At 49.0% G+C, this 15,559-nt stretch overlaps 1 protein-coding gene across 5 annotated transcripts in view; it reads right to left on the reverse strand.

Annotated features, from left to right (window-relative positions):
- LOC126573913 (uncharacterized) overlaps positions 1 to 15,559 on the reverse strand; it is a 57,852-nt gene that overhangs the window by 10,368 nt on the left and 31,925 nt on the right. For all 5 annotated transcript variants that reach the window (XM_050233770.1, XM_050233776.1, XM_050233771.1 and 2 more), the window contains exon 3: positions 11,568 to 11,689. In XM_050233770.1, coding sequence (XP_050089727.1) covers positions 11,568 to 11,689 — 122 coding nt within the window. The remainder of the gene's footprint in view (positions 1 to 11,567; positions 11,690 to 15,559) is intronic.

Raw genomic sequence — 15,559 nt, forward strand, 5'->3', positions numbered from 1 at the left:
AAGTGCTTAAACACGTGTTTCGGGTGTTCCGCGTTTTCGCTTCTCAAGGAGTTTCGCTTCCCGTTGTTGAGCTTTGAAAAGAGCCGAAGTTGGTGGGAGGGGAAGTCGGTGTGTTCTAGAATGTGTTCATTGATACACAGCGAGCCGGAGAAGCGAGCTGATGATTAGGATGATTGAGAAATTACGATTCTCCGGCGGAGCGATCATCGTGCCCCTTTTTGGCGGGAAAAGAATTCCGGTGGATGCTGCCCCTCAATTATGCATCGGAACGGTATCGAGACCCCGAAAACGAAGGATTTCTCATCCGTAAGCCCTCCACAACAAGATTGGGCCGCCTGGTAATCAACGCAAAGCATTTTTTTTTTCATTTAAACATAACATTTTCAAACCTCACAAACCGGGCTAAAATTATGAAGCGAGTTAACAACAGATAGCGCCCCGAAATTCGAACCTCGATGCATCTCGAACCCTCGTCTAGAGAGAGAGAATGGGATGGGGGTTGATTGGTCAGTTGCATACATTAGCGTCATTATTAGGGCAATCGAAGGAGCCAGGAGGGACGCGCTTTCGAGGGTCGAGGGTGCAGCAGCATGCAGCACGCTTCCAATACTCCTGTGCTTTCTCCTGTGCACACATACCACCCACATCCTCTACCCATTCCATCGACGGGAGGGAGAGTTTCGGTCAGGACGGTTCAGTTCGGTTCGGTTCGAATGTGGTTTCGATGGCTTCGATGTAGCCTTGGTGTGGCCTACATTTCGTGGAGTCGAGTTGCTGCTGCTGCTGTGGGCGCCCGGCCCCAAGAGATGGAAATAATTGTGTGCGAGCAGCGGAGTGCATTTGGCCGGCATCGGCATGCCGGCTCTCCAGCTAATGCACCACCGACCACCACCACCACCACCACCACAACTGGGCATCAATAATCGGGAACACACCGTCAGTGAGCACAAACACAGACACGGGCGGATTGGATTGGAATGAAGGGTGGTGCTGCTTGTGGCGAGATCGAACACATGCCGGGATGTGGATCACGCTAAGTATGTCGACCATGATAGCTTCCAGAACCAGTGGTACCAGTGTGCGAGAGTGTGTCTCCTTGGTATAGCGATCCAGCCATCGATCGACAGTGCGACGACAAAGTACAGGATAACTCATCCTCAGCCGGCCAAGTGGCCACGTGTTACCCGCTCTTCATGCTGTAATTGCAACGCACCAACCGAAGAAGCACCGAGGGGGTTCCATCGAGGGCGGCATCACCGGTTCATTACGGGCTGTGGCCACTCAGTACTTCCGCACGGGCCTCAAGGGACGAGAAAGAAAGAGAGCGAGAGCTCGATTCGTTCAAACCTGTTTTAGCTCACTATCGCCAGCCGGTGTTGCGTCGATTAGCCATCAATGTTCCTTGTCTTGTAACACTTCTACCGGAGGTCGGATCATCCGCCGTCTATTGCGCGCGCCCAAGCACGCTTGCGGGGCGTTATATCGGTTCGGTGGCACCAGCTTTGCATCATTATGCGAAACGCATTGATCGGGTGTTTTCCCCCCGATCGACGATGGCCCGGGTGTGTAATCGATACCGAGCATAATCGAACCTGGGAGTCAGCTTTTGAAGAGCGCTTCGACGCGATCGCTACTGGTTTGTCAGGGCTTGGCCGAGCGGGGGCTCCGGTCTGTCGATCGACGACGATCCAGCACATCACTCTTCACTGCACTGGGCACTGGCTGGCTGCCTGTTGGTGTGTTATGATCAGCCACCGCCATGCACCTCGCCTCGAGAAGAGTAGTAGTCGCCTGACGTAATGACAGGAACCTCCAGGTACAGGATGGTGTGTTGTGTATGTGTGTTAAGCCGTAGTTAGACATCGTTTTTCCTCATTTATCATTGCGTAGGAAATGTACAGAGAGCCGGGTATGCTAGCTCAGTTGCTAACGAGTGTAAAGTGCGGACTGGTTCGCTACTTATTATCAAGCCGAGAGATAGAGAGAGCACTCCAGGGACCAGAGACCCGGGGGGGTAAGGAGTAGGCAGACGAGATGCATCTGGTACCCCCGTCCGATGGTTTGATTCAGGAACACGTTACTCAGTGTGTGGCACTCTCGGCAGTGCAGTGGCAGCACCACTATCATTAGGCGTGATTGGCGAAGCTGTTTATTGAGTTTCATTTGCAACACCCAACAACAGACACGTGCCTCATCGGTTTTTTTTTTCTGGGATTAGCGAAGAGAGCTTTTTTCTTTCCTTTGCATTTTCCACTGATACCCTTTTCGCTCATCAGCAAGAACAGGTCGACTTCAATTCAATACACTGTGTAATTATGGACTGCGATTGATAAAATATTGGTCCTTTTTGTATTTCCTACATTTCTTCAGGTGACTTCAGAATTTTGCTAACTTGAGTTTGGAAGAAACCGCTTTAAAATTTCAGATACACTCATTTATGAACAAGGCGCTCGTTGTTTCAGTGGCTTTGCTTAGATTTATTTCCAAAAATATGATAAAATTGTTTGTTGAGTGTAACAAAATATGTTAAAAATTGCAAAAAAAAAATCAATAAAACACGTCAGAGAGGCTTCAAGAAATTCAATCAAGAAATACTCCTTAAAGGGGCAACAAAAGAAAAATAGAGCAATATCTTGATCAAATATTCATATTTCAGTTTCTACTACTGTAAAGCTTATTTGAAGCTTATTTAATGCAGTGTGTAATTATCAGCAGTTCGCAGAAGTTAATACGATAAGATTTTTTGCACAAACAAAAACGCGATAGCAAAACCTCTCGACAAGAACTCTTGTCTACAGAGATGCTTCAGATGCTATCAGAGGTACTTGATCATTAATGGGTAACCTCGTTCCCAAACACAAGTTCCACACCAAGCGTACAAGGTGGTCCTGTTTATTGTTTTTTGTGTAAAAAAAATCGAGTCAAACCGATCGAGACAATCATCAAGTTTTATGTCCGTTTTCAGTTACATGATGACTCTCCCTCCGCGAACATTTTTCACGGCCCATGGTTCCGGTCGACAGCACACCCCTCCCCAAGGTGTGCGCCTCCACCATAATCATCATCAACAACAGCGTAGTGCGTTGCCGATTGCCGGATTATAGGATGGAGAGGCCGGCCAACATATCCCCAGCGCAAATGAGTTCCTTGGCTGGCCACGCATTCGGGAAAAAGCTCGATTTCAGCGGTTGAATCGATTGGTTCCCGCTTGCCTCCATTCCAACCGGATTTGGACCCTCTCCCCTCTGGAGGTTACCCCTTGAACGAGCCTCAAGCTGCTGCTTAAAACTTTAAGTTTCCAATTCCGTAACGAACCACATTTTATTCATCTCTCGATCGATAATTGATTTATTACATCGAAAGCTCGGGCGGTTCGGTGTAAGCCGAGAGTGACCGCGATCCACGCAGAATAGAACCGCGGTAAATGCGGACCCTGGGCCAAGCAACCAACCAACCGGTGAGCATAACCAGCCACGGTTAAGGAATTACTCGTCAAGAGGGAGCGCGTCTCTCCTCTTGAAGCGACACGAAATACGCCGTTGCACAATCGATTGGAATCGATTGCGGTGAAAGCCTCGAAGCAGAGGCTTTAATAGCCTCCCGCGGTCACCTCTCCTTTGCTCCCTTGCTGCTGCTGCTGGACATGTGCCGCTTGATTAAATGATTTAATCACGCCGGACAAACGGAGCAACGGCGAAGCACTCGAGAGGGGGTGAGATGGTGGTGGTCGCGCTCATAAATCTCATAATTTCGAAGCAAAAGTGTCACTTATCGCCCGTTCCGTTAGTCCCTAGACAACACGCGAAGTGAAGCGATAGAGAGAAGATAGAGCGTGTCGTAAGTTCCCTTGAAGATCTTCCGAAAACTCGACGACTCGGTGCGACACGCGTTCGAGAAGAGGATGAGAGTCAATTCAAACTAACGCTCTGCGGTGATCGTCGTAATGACGTCCTTAATCCTGTGCCTCAAGTGCCACAGCCACACAGCCGCACAGACAGAAATGAGGTGCTTACGAGCGGGCAACTGTACACGTGAAAGCGGAAATGGGCCCTGGAGGGCCGTTAGTCCGCTAGTCCCGTCCCACCGGCGGCGGCCCACACCGAAGTCAAGTGCCATCATCTCTCGTGTGCCCTACATTGCCCCTACCAGAGACCAGGTTGTCGGTAATTTGCTCTCGGCGCAATCGGCCTCACGATGATCATTTGGTCATTTGGAACCTTTATTGGTCGCTCGGACGACGACGACGACGACGGATCGGCAATGATTTATGGCTCTCTTGTGTAGAACAGCATTTCGACTCCAATCGGCTATCGGAGGATCGCCCGATCGTTCGATCGATCCGCAGTTACTACGCTTCTCATTTCGTACCGTTCAATAATTGGAAGCCACACCGTAAATGGTGCACGCTACACTTTATGCGCGATGTGTGTATTACCGCTCGCCGCACCGTCATCTTCCCACTTTCTTCTTCTGCACACCGCGCACGACGATCATTTTGCGACGTTGAAGGCGCGAAATTTATTGCGGATTATGGCCAAGGATGGCGCCACACACGCAGGCTGGCTCGAGCAGCGGTGACAACGAAGACGCATTGCGAAGGAGGGGAACGCAATACGCAACGCGCTTGGCTTGGGGTCAATTAGTCGCTTGGGATCGTGCGATCACCCATTGGTTGACCTTTTTTCAGTGAGCGAGACGAGCATCACAAGCCCTGTTGCTCCAAATTGAGGCCGCGGCCGCCACTGGACGTACTTGAGGCGTGTGTCCATTTTGGGAATGACGAGCGGTACGCAACGGTTGATCACTGGTGCTGCTGGGTTCGATGATGTCGGTTGACAGCTTTGGACATTCGATTCATGGTGGTGCGGAATGTAGGTGCGTTGGATGTATATTGATTGACCTGCCAGAGCCAAACTGATCACCGATTATTTGTAAAGAGTGTAATAGAGAAGCGGCACTACTGGAAGGCAGTAGTGACCATAAGTTGAAAATGGCCTTATGGCTACGGTTATTATGTTCCTTGTATGACCTAAAGCCCACACTTCATAGAAGGCAATTCAGTTGCAGCTATCAGAAGCGCGGAATGTGGATTTAAAATTCTCTTAGAACAACCTGCCGGGGCATTTTGAAGCGAAATAGACTAAATCATCAATATCTGGAAACCAACACATCGACTTGTGTTAATCATTCAAGACTGTAGTGGAATTTGATGATAAAATTGTGTTGTTTCAGTTGAGATCCATAATCACGAAAAGCCATCTACTGTGCAATAAGTCGTAAGTTCTCAGATCTGTCTTCAAAGATTTCAGAACTCTCAAGATCAACGTGCCGCAGATTTACAAAGTTCAAGCGCATAACGAAGCAATTGATCTCCACGAGTTCGTGTTCTTGACCTCGCCGCGAGAAGGATCTGGATGCACATGTTATGCAGCGTAGTTTGTTGATCGGTTGCAAATGATTTTCAGAGTCAGAGTTTGTTGTTTGCCGTTTTGTTGCAGAGTTGTTTGTTTGTCAGAAGTTTAAAAAAAAAAAGAAAAATATTTCATAACAATATCTTTTCGAATACATTAGTCGGCCGAACCAATGTTCAAAATCAAAATGCGAAAAAATATAATTAAATCACGAGATATCATAAGTTTCACGGCAAAAAAAATCAATCTGTAGTTTCAAACTGTATTTGTTTAGATTCCATCGAGGCGCTTGAAGTGAACGAAAGTTGGAACAAACATTGACTTTTCAATTTGTTTACCTAAATTATAAAAAATCATTAGGTAAAGAGTTAGATTCTGCTTTAGCTAGCGATGAGAGTAAATACTCTTATTTTGCTACAGACAACCAAAGCTGTTGATCTGTTATCATGCTTCATAAAGCATCAATCGTTACTCACGATGAACGTCGTACATGATGTTTACACGGTTGCAAGTGGGTTGATACCAAACGGTATCTAAACGCTGCGAGAGGCCGTATGTTGACCCATGTTTAGCTAAACCTACGCCACCAACCATACGCTTATGTAGTTGCTTTCTAGTCGCGATCACCGACCACAAAGCTCATTAGGAACATGGTATGTTTTCGCATTTCACCTTCACTACCGGCCACGCAAAAATTAGTATTCCTTGCCTGCCGGCAGCTCTTCTGGCATCATCTGCATTTGCTTCGCTGCTGCTGCTGCTGCTGCATACACAATCGCTAAATGGCCATTCACTGTCTCCTGCGTGTCTCGAATTGCGTTCGAGTGCTATTCGTATGTCGCCCAATTTTTACCCTTCACCGGAGCCTTTGGTAGCATGATTTACACTAAATCGACATCCGTCCACACGGCATCCACACGCAAAATAATGCGTTCACTGCGCGGCGGCACCACCACCACCAACGCGGTGGCGGATTTTGCACAAAATCGAAAACCTCGGAAACACACGCATTGTGCCGGAAGTCTGCTCGGAAGCTGCTTGTTGTTTCGCTTCCCGTAGCACCTGCTCGAATCGGAACACTATCCGCAGCCAATGTTGTTCCCAGGCACCCAGGAGAGTGCATTCCACATTCCCATTAATCTCGTGCGCGCTCCGAATCTGACCACATTTTATGACCGGACTACTGAGATGCGCTGCGGATGCCAACGGGGCCAAGAGTTACGCAAGCGGAGTGGTTGTGTCCCAGGGCCCCAGGCTATGCTGCTACCAAAAAGTGGCCGCATGTCTCATGCGCTTTCCACCAAATTCTTCGCTTACACTCCTCGCGACCATTTATTGATGGAGCCATAAAGAGCGTAAGCTTCCGGCTTCGGTCAGTCCCGGGTGGGTTGATGCGAGCGACAAAGTAACGCGCAGCACCTCCTTCTCCTCGTCCTCTCTCGGTTGCACTACTAGCTGCTCTGCTGGTTGGTTTTTCGAATGAAGAAAGTCCAGTTGGCCAGACCAGTCCATCCGGAGAATGATCGAGGAAGGGTGGCGCGGCGAGAGACGATCTTTAAACATTTTATTCATTTTTTGGCGGTGGAGAAGGAACGGAGTGGAGGTGGGTCCGATTAAATAAATCATTGAATTGTGGCATGATTATTACGGCGACTGCAACATGCCATGCCTTCGGTCTTACCTCCCCGGGGCCTCAGGAGCCTCACGAGACAACATCGCTGCCGTTTCGATGCTTTCCATTAAGAGCTTCGTAAGAGGGTTGTGCCCGCGCTCACCACTGACACTTGCACTGGCACTGGCACTGGATGAAAATAATGGTGAAAGTGAAGCAAAAGTCGTGAATTGGATGGCCACGCCATCCGCCCTGGCCAATCACTTTGTTTGTTTTTTTTTTCGTTTCTTGGTTCACTGTTTTGCGCCAGCGAATTAATACGTTTTGCGGCAATAATTTGGGGAAACGCCAGGACGTTCCACACGCAAACAGAAGTGCGTTTTATGTAAAAACCTGTCTTTAGGTGGCCAATCCCTAGTCCTGGCTGGGTGTTTTGCTCCTGCTAATTATCTCCCCAAGGGAAAAGAGGAAAATTGATTTCTAAAACAAATTCTCTATAATCGCGAGCTCCGTCCTACACGCCTTCGTGCTACTATAATATGGCCTACCTCGTTGCCGCTGGCGCTAGCGACGCATAGCCGGCGTCGTCACCAGGCAGGTTAAAAATAGTCAAACCACCTGAATCGGTTCCGCTATTTTCGGATCGGCATCGGCAAAATACAAAAACAAAATTCAAAAACAACACAGCAAAAAAAACGCGTCTCCCCAAAATACATTCTAAAAACAGACCGGTGCGTGCGTCCGGAGAAGGTAAGGTGTGAACGCCGTCCAATTGAAATATGAATATGAACTGATTGAGACAAACATCCCAAAAATGTGGAGGTCCTTCTCATTCGCTTCCTTTCCGTTTCTCGTTCCGATGATTCGAAGCAATGTTTTGCCTTTGGCGGACGGAGATAAACACGTCGTCGTGCCGCCGAAATAGACACCATCGTGTTTTTTTTTTTGGGGTAGCGAAAGATTTTTACGATCCAATAATTAATACAAACGGTTCATCCCATCGGTTTTGCCACATAGTCGAAAGTGGCGGCGGTACTGTGGATGACAAATGGTCACAATGAATGAAGAAAACGCGTTCGATCGCCTGGCGCATGGTTTGGCAACCGCAAAAAAAAAACCGGTGGAGGACGACCAAGAAGGGCCGTGTACTGACCTTTCTAGAGGAGGTGCGAAGGCTGAGCGCCAACACCCACCATGGGCACCGAGGCGAAATTGTCTTGCATCGCACCCAGTTAGCAGCAGCAGCGGCAGCAGCGCCCACGCGTGCAGTAACCTTCATCAAGTTCAAAGACCCACGCCCAGCCCAGCGAGAGAGGGTGGTTTTGTTGGGATGGTTGCACCAGGGCGTTTCTCAGACTTTTAGCGCAATGCGTCCCCTTCTCTTCCTCGCTCTCTCGCACGCCCTCTCGCTTCAGAAGGTGCACCATCCAATTATGTGCACCACTCTTCAACTGTAGCATAAACACAGGTCCGTTCGCCAAGGTGCTGATGGTAGTAGTCGTAGGAGCAACAACAAACAGCGAAAAAGGGTGAACCCTTCGGCAGCATAAAACGTGATCATTAGCGAGACCACGGCGTCGATCAGCACGATGCGTAATCGCATTCGCATGCGTAAGTTAAGGCCTTTCTCGATCTCTTTAGCGCGCTCTGGTCGAGTGTTCGTTCTGTAAAGCTGGTCTTAAGCGAGCACGTTGAAGTTTTAAGAGAAGATCGCTGTTGGCTAGCTTGCTAATAAGATTAGCAGCTCACGCGCAAGGTAATTGCGATCACTGAGAAGCAAACGAAGAAGAAGTAAGACACTGAGAATCAAAATCAAGCTGTCAAAGGTCTTATAAGTGGATTGTATTCAAATGAACACAATAGACGTAGTTAAACATGATTAAAAGCATAATAAAAGGCATAGAAAATACAGTAAAACACAAGTTAACGAACAGCAAAACAGATCTAAAAATAGTTTTAAATCATAAGAAAAAGAAAGAAGCATCATTAGTTGCGTTGCGATCGATACAACCAAAACCAGAGAGCCAAAACGGGCGAACTTCCGAGCAGAAGACCTCGGCCTCAGCATCAGCGACGTACCAACGACCTTGCCACAGCAAGCCCCCCCCCCCCCCGCACACACATACACAGCCACCCATTTATAGCCTATTGGCGAAACAATTCAATCTGCCGGTGCGCGGGTTGCGAGAGCGCCGGTGCGCGAAGGAGAAAGGTGAAAAGTGCGAACCCATCAAAGGGGGTTGATGGCAAAACGAGGGGTGGTGAAGAGGGGCTGAAGAGGGGATGGTGCTCGAGTGCTCGACTTTCACTCTCGTTTTCACGCCACGAACGCCACGAGACACTCGCGTCGCAGGGACCCCCCATCATCGTGATCATCTCCATCCAAACATACCAAGCACCTCCCCAAAAGCGTGCGCCTCCATCACACATACAGACGCCCTATGGGCGATGACCGGTACGGGGAGGAGGGATCACCGATCGTCGTCGCTTTAAAGCTGTTCCATCTCTACGCTCCTCCGGAGAGTCATCGGTGGCACATCTTGGTGCTTGTTTGTATGTGTGCATAGCTTATGATGTTGTTGTTGTTGTTGTGGGTCGGAACACTTGCCGGTGGCCATCGTGTTTCTCCTCGGTGAGAGACTTTGGAAACGATTTGCAATATTTATGCTCGATGCGATCGCTCCCTCGCCGGCAACAACAACAACGAAAGGAAATCGCGATGGAAAAACGACCACCACCGGCCATCGGCAGTTCGTTGCCGGGCCCGGACCCGGACCCCGGGGGGGCACAACGAAACGAAACAAGGAGCAGCAAACACTGGAAACACTAAAAATTGAAATGAAAAACGCAAACAAGGCGCGGGTGAGCACCCACCAAACCAGACCAGACCAGAGAGCAACAAAACAAACACTAGACACACGGTGCGAGGTGAGGATGTGGGAGCAACATTTGCATACGACCGACCCGGCCGATACCGCAGGTAAACAACCCCCGGAGCAAGCCACAGAGAGCATCAGAGAGCACCTATGTTGCTGCTGGCAGTGCTGCTCATTAAACATTAAAGATTGCAATTAAATAAATAAAACAAAAGACGTCGGTCGGTCGTGAATGTGAACGGGGAGTAGAGTTCGAGTTCGAGAGCGGAACTTCCGGCTCCGAGAGTCAAGCTTTGGATAAATGATTGGCTCGAACCAGGCAGCGGTTGCAATGGAAAGCAAAGCAAAGCGCACGGAATGATAAATTTATCATCTTCGTACGCTAAACTACTCAAAGTGATTTCTGTTATCGAATAAGCTACTCCCTTCCAGCACCACTCCTGAGCGTTCTCTCTTCATCCACGCCACGAAGGTCGAGCAAAAACCGAAACGATCGCAGCAGCAAGCGAACGATGAAACGGAGCAATAAAGTAGAAGGAGAAAAGCTCCATCGAAGCAGGCGTTGTTGGCGTCTTTCCGTCAAACGAACCACCCCCTGCTTTAAAGGGAGCATAACCTCGCACCGCGGTGGAGCGCAATGTGGCCACGAATCCAATGCGGGGGGGGGGGGGGGGGGGGGGGCGGCCACTGACCCTTGAACTTCTTCCCAAGGGTTGAGCATACTCCCTTCATCCTCCACATGTTCGTTTCGATCGTATTTGCGCGGGGGAATGGTGTTGAGTGCTGCTAGTGGTCGAGCATAAATAGAGCTGCTGCTAAATGAACATGCTTTCCCCAAACATTTGCTTAGTGTGTTCGTACGATTTGTTTCTCTCTACTCGCGCAGACAATTGTATGTTGATCGGCCAATGGCTGTGCCGTGAACGTAGATCCATCGGACGTACTCAGAGGATCACATACAAGCGGGGCCAGGCCAATGCCAGGCGGATACGCTTGTACGCAGACACTCTCTACTAATGCCATCGGTTTGCTGGGAACCGTTAACAGCTAGTTAGCTCTTCAATCAATCCACCCCATTGGATTACACCCTCCGTACAAGGAACATCCCTTAACTTCCGGTGAAAATGCACCACCGGAAAAAAGGACACACAAAACACACACCTCTTACTGACATCAGCGCTACAAGGCGTGCTGCTCGCTTGAATGAGCATAATTACGAAAGTAGCCGGGGTCCAGACGACGCGATGGATGGTCTGGTGCAAAACACACCCCCGTCTAGACGCCTGTTTGCTATCGCCGGGTGGGGCGTCTATCTGCCTCCTTTTTTTGTTACATTTCCCTGGACCAACACGTCGGGCTCATCGCGTCTACACCGGGCACGAAAGCCAATCCAAACTAGATCCTCGCCCCCGCGATCAAGGAACTTTCTTCGAACATGATGGTGGTGGTGTTCGCCCTACAATCGATAGAATGGGTAATAGCTTTTAAAATCAATTACACCTCCTCCAGCCGCACCCAGGACATCGGCTACTGCGCTACGAGTAGCTTCTTCGATGTCTATGTCGCAACAACCCCGTATCGTAGTAAGCTGTCAAATGAACGAAGGCGGAATCCGCCACTGAATTGTGAATGAAATGGCCATCCACCGGCTGCCACAACCACACTTACCTGAGGATGTTGGGATGCGACAGTTTGTTTAGCAGCTGTACCTCGCGGAGCATGTTCGGTCGGTTGGCGCGCCGTTGATTCATCTTCAGCACCATTACGTCACCGGTCGTCCGATGTGTCACCTGTTGCGAACCAAGCGAACGAAAAGAAAACGAAGAACGTTGCTCATTAGTACGGTAGTATGGCCCTTCCATCTGTTGTAGAAGTTGAGAAGCTGACACAAGCTGACGTGTCTCCGCGTCGTTCGTTCCGTACGTTTGGTGAGCCGGTAATTAGTCCACATTAACCCCCGGAGCTGGGTAAATACCCGTGCCATCGCGGAGAGCCGGTGTTGTTCTACGAGAGAGGTGCACGATTGTCCGCGGAGTGCGCACTAATTTGGTTCAATTTCTTGCGCCATGGTCCATCACAACGTGCGTCAGCTTCAAGATGACGCCTGGACCGGAGAGGCAGACACTCAGTCAATCCGTTTGACGCAGCGTGGCCTACTTGTTCTTTGTAATGTGTAGTCTAGCGAATCATTTGTGTATCCAAGTGATTGGAAAATAAACAAAAAAAAACATATCCTTCCCTAAATGGACCTCTTCGTCCGTGGTTTGCGTCTGAATGAATGTGACTTGTCGTTTTTTGGGAGAAAAAAAAAACAATTTAATTTCAAGCACACAAAAAAGGGGAACAACGAATTGATGCATATTCTTGACAAGGTCGCGAAAGCTGCGTAGCCACATTACCGCTATCGGAACTAGCGAACTCCGGTTTGCGGATTGCAGAAAATGAAGCAGATTACCCGCAAACCTTATCCGCAAACTGCGCTTGTTTGTTTGCATGGAATAGACACAAGCGTACTGGCGAAACTGCGCGAAACTGCGGCCTGTAAAGAAAGAAGGCCAATCGGCCACACTAATTACCTGGCGAGAAGCCGCACTTCGTACCACTTCATTCGATAAGATAACAGCAGCAGCAGCAGCAGCAAGCGTCTTGCGGCGAGTCACGGTGAGTGTGATACAAGTACTTGAATCGAGTAAAAAAAAACATGCAAGTGGACCCCTGCATCCATCTTCTCCAACTAAATTATACCTTTTCCGTTTTATAAGGGGAAAAAACCCCTGGAAAACCATCAGACAATTATCTAGGGAACTGTGCTTCGAGAGTGACACTAGCTCATCAGGTGTCCGGAGGAAAAGGGGACCTTGAAGAAGATTAATACCGCAAACATAAAGGCTGGTTACCGAAAAGGGTTGCAGCAGCAAAGCGGACGTGATCGCAACGGTTCCGATCGTCACTAGAGCACCAGGCGGTGCAGTTCAGTCGCTAAAACACAAACACACATCGGCGGTGCGCAATCTCGCCAGGTGCGCAATTAAAGCTCATTAGCGAGGCGCGACAAATTAATTTATCTTGCCATCGAACGTCAAACACGACCAGATAAGCAAAGAACGGCGCACAGCACGTGGCCCAGGGGGATGCAATGTGCATGTGCGCACATGCTCTTGCTGTTTACTTGAACAGACCATAAACTCCGCGATCAGTGTGCCCAGAATTGCACCATTTTTTTATCAGCAAACGAATTCCCCGTTACCGTCAAATTGCACCTCCTTTGCACAGCTTTGGGGCGAGATAAGTCAGTGCGCGACAGGAACGGCTTCTGCGCTTCTCCTGGAAGATGTGATCTGCTGTATGCACTTCGTGGGTCTCGCAAGGAAGGAAAAAAAGCCCGCGCGCCAGCTTGGGCTCGTGTTGGAAGACTTGGAGGTGAAAGTCCGTCCGTCCATCCGTCGTCCGAAGCGTGTCGAGATCGCTCGCAAGGCAAGTGTCGCTCTGCTTAGCGCTCGTGATGTTGGTTGGCGTGATGTCACGCTGGCGTGAACCACACACGACTGTGGGCGATTCGGCGATAAGAAAGTGCACCATAAATTCCTCGATTTGGGACACCGTCACTCCGCCCCGAGGTGGCCGAGTTAGTTGGGGGCCGAGGCGCCAAGAGATGAGGGGAGCCCACATTGGGGCTCTAATTGCCTCCATTAAAAGTGAAGACGAAACCATTTAACAAACCGCACAAAACCGTTACGCACCTTGAGCTTACGGCTTCTAATCTTGATCACAACATGTGCTTTTTGCATAATGGATATCGAGAAGCCGGGGGGCCCCCCGGTGTGTATAAATGTCGCATAAATCTGAGCTGAGCTGCTGCTGCTGTTGGTGGTATTTATAGGAAATTGCGAGCGCGCGTCCGCAAATGGTGGCTCTAATGGGTTTGAAATCCAGCCGTGACCATGTGTCACACAACACTAGATTTCGACCAGAGGGCGCTCACGCACCTCTCACGCACCAATCTCGCAGAGATGAAGACGCGATCATCAACACCATCAGCAGCAACAGGTGAGCACAATACTCTACACTACGCGGAGCCTCCTCTTACTTTATTAAAAAGAAAGCTTTTCGGTGGTTGGACTGTGCACATGCTGTGTGTGCATGATGGGGCGCATAAATTATGCGCCAGCGGTGGGCACACGCGTAGCGCGAAGAAAGCGATCCCCCCTTTCCACTAGGCGCGGCTAGGCCGTGATTTCGACGATGATGAACGACGACGACGACGGCGACGATGACGACGAGGATGATCGGACTTTAAGCTTCGGCCAGCGCTCGCACGCGCACACCACAAGAAGCACGCTTGATGAGGGGATTAGAGATTGAAAGATGTTTGCTGATAAAACGGCGGCGGCTGCAGTGGCATCCGAGGCGTGCGCTCGCGCGCGCATCATCATCTTCGTGGCCGATCAAATTGGGCGAGAGTTGCTGATAGTAACGCTCCGGCGTCCGATGGCCACGGAAAAGCATGGCCATCCGGAGGTTTTGGCCCGTTTTTCGGTGGAAGGTGAAAACGGGGAGCCTCCTCTTCAGCGGGGTTCGTACGCTAAATGGAACAGAGAGTGAAGTTCATACACCTCGCACCCCGAGGCAGACAGGAGAAGAAGAAGCAGCAGCAGCAGCAGCAGCAGCTCATCATCTCCGGGGATCGCTTGGTCAATGCGAATCTGGCAGCCAGCTTGCCTTTTAAACCGAGGCGTTTGTGCATCATTAGACTTATGTATAAGAGTTAGCGATCGCTTTAATTCGATTTCCTTTCGATAATTTATCATAATCACTTGATAATAGAAATAAACATACGGCTCGTCCGTCCTTATATATGTTAAAAAAAAAAAAAAAAAAAAAAACTTGATAATAGAACTACTAAACGTGACAGCAACAGCCTAAATATTCGTTGCATTTGGAGTTTGCATCATAATACTGTTCCTTCATCCTACAAGCAAGTGCTACAAGCAAAAGCAAACAAAAATAACGAAGAACTGCTCGCCATAATCTATGATATATTATTGCTCACTAAGCATCTCAAATTATTTTAAATGGGTTTATCTTATAAAATATCATTTAAATTTGTGAATTGATTCATTTTTCAATTATTCCTTTTGATTAAAAGATTATGAAATGAAAAAGTAGCTGAAAATAACGTTATAAAACCAAGACATCGATCGTAATGCTTGATCTTTAACTGTTTAAGGATACTATTTGCAGGAGGACCTCACCGTGACCGAGCAAAACAAGCCATAAGAATAGCCGACGACTATCTCACAGCTTACTTTGGTCCATTAGGCAAACTTGAAGAGCAGTAATGGATCCAAATATTGCTGACGACGATAGAATAGAATTTTTAAGACCATGCTATTCGCTCCTCGATCAGTAGTCAAAAAAAGTAGACAATTCATCTTCCACGAGGCCACTAAGTAAGCTACGCAGATCCGTATCTACTGTAAAACACACTCTACAACAACGGCCATCAATACGCACGCCACAGATTGTCAACAGGAAGCGTCCTGATTGGAGCCACCAATCCACCATCATGCGTGCGCTAATGGGCGCGAACCCATTTACACCCTTGGATCGAATGACAAAGCCATCCCCCTTCGGTGGTCACCCCGCCCCCGGGGGGCACA

The sequence above is a fragment of the Anopheles aquasalis genome, chromosome 2, assembly GCF_943734665.1.
Source record: "Anopheles aquasalis chromosome 2, idAnoAquaMG_Q_19, whole genome shotgun sequence".
In the NCBI taxonomy this organism is placed as follows: domain Eukaryota; kingdom Metazoa; phylum Arthropoda; class Insecta; order Diptera; family Culicidae; genus Anopheles; species Anopheles aquasalis.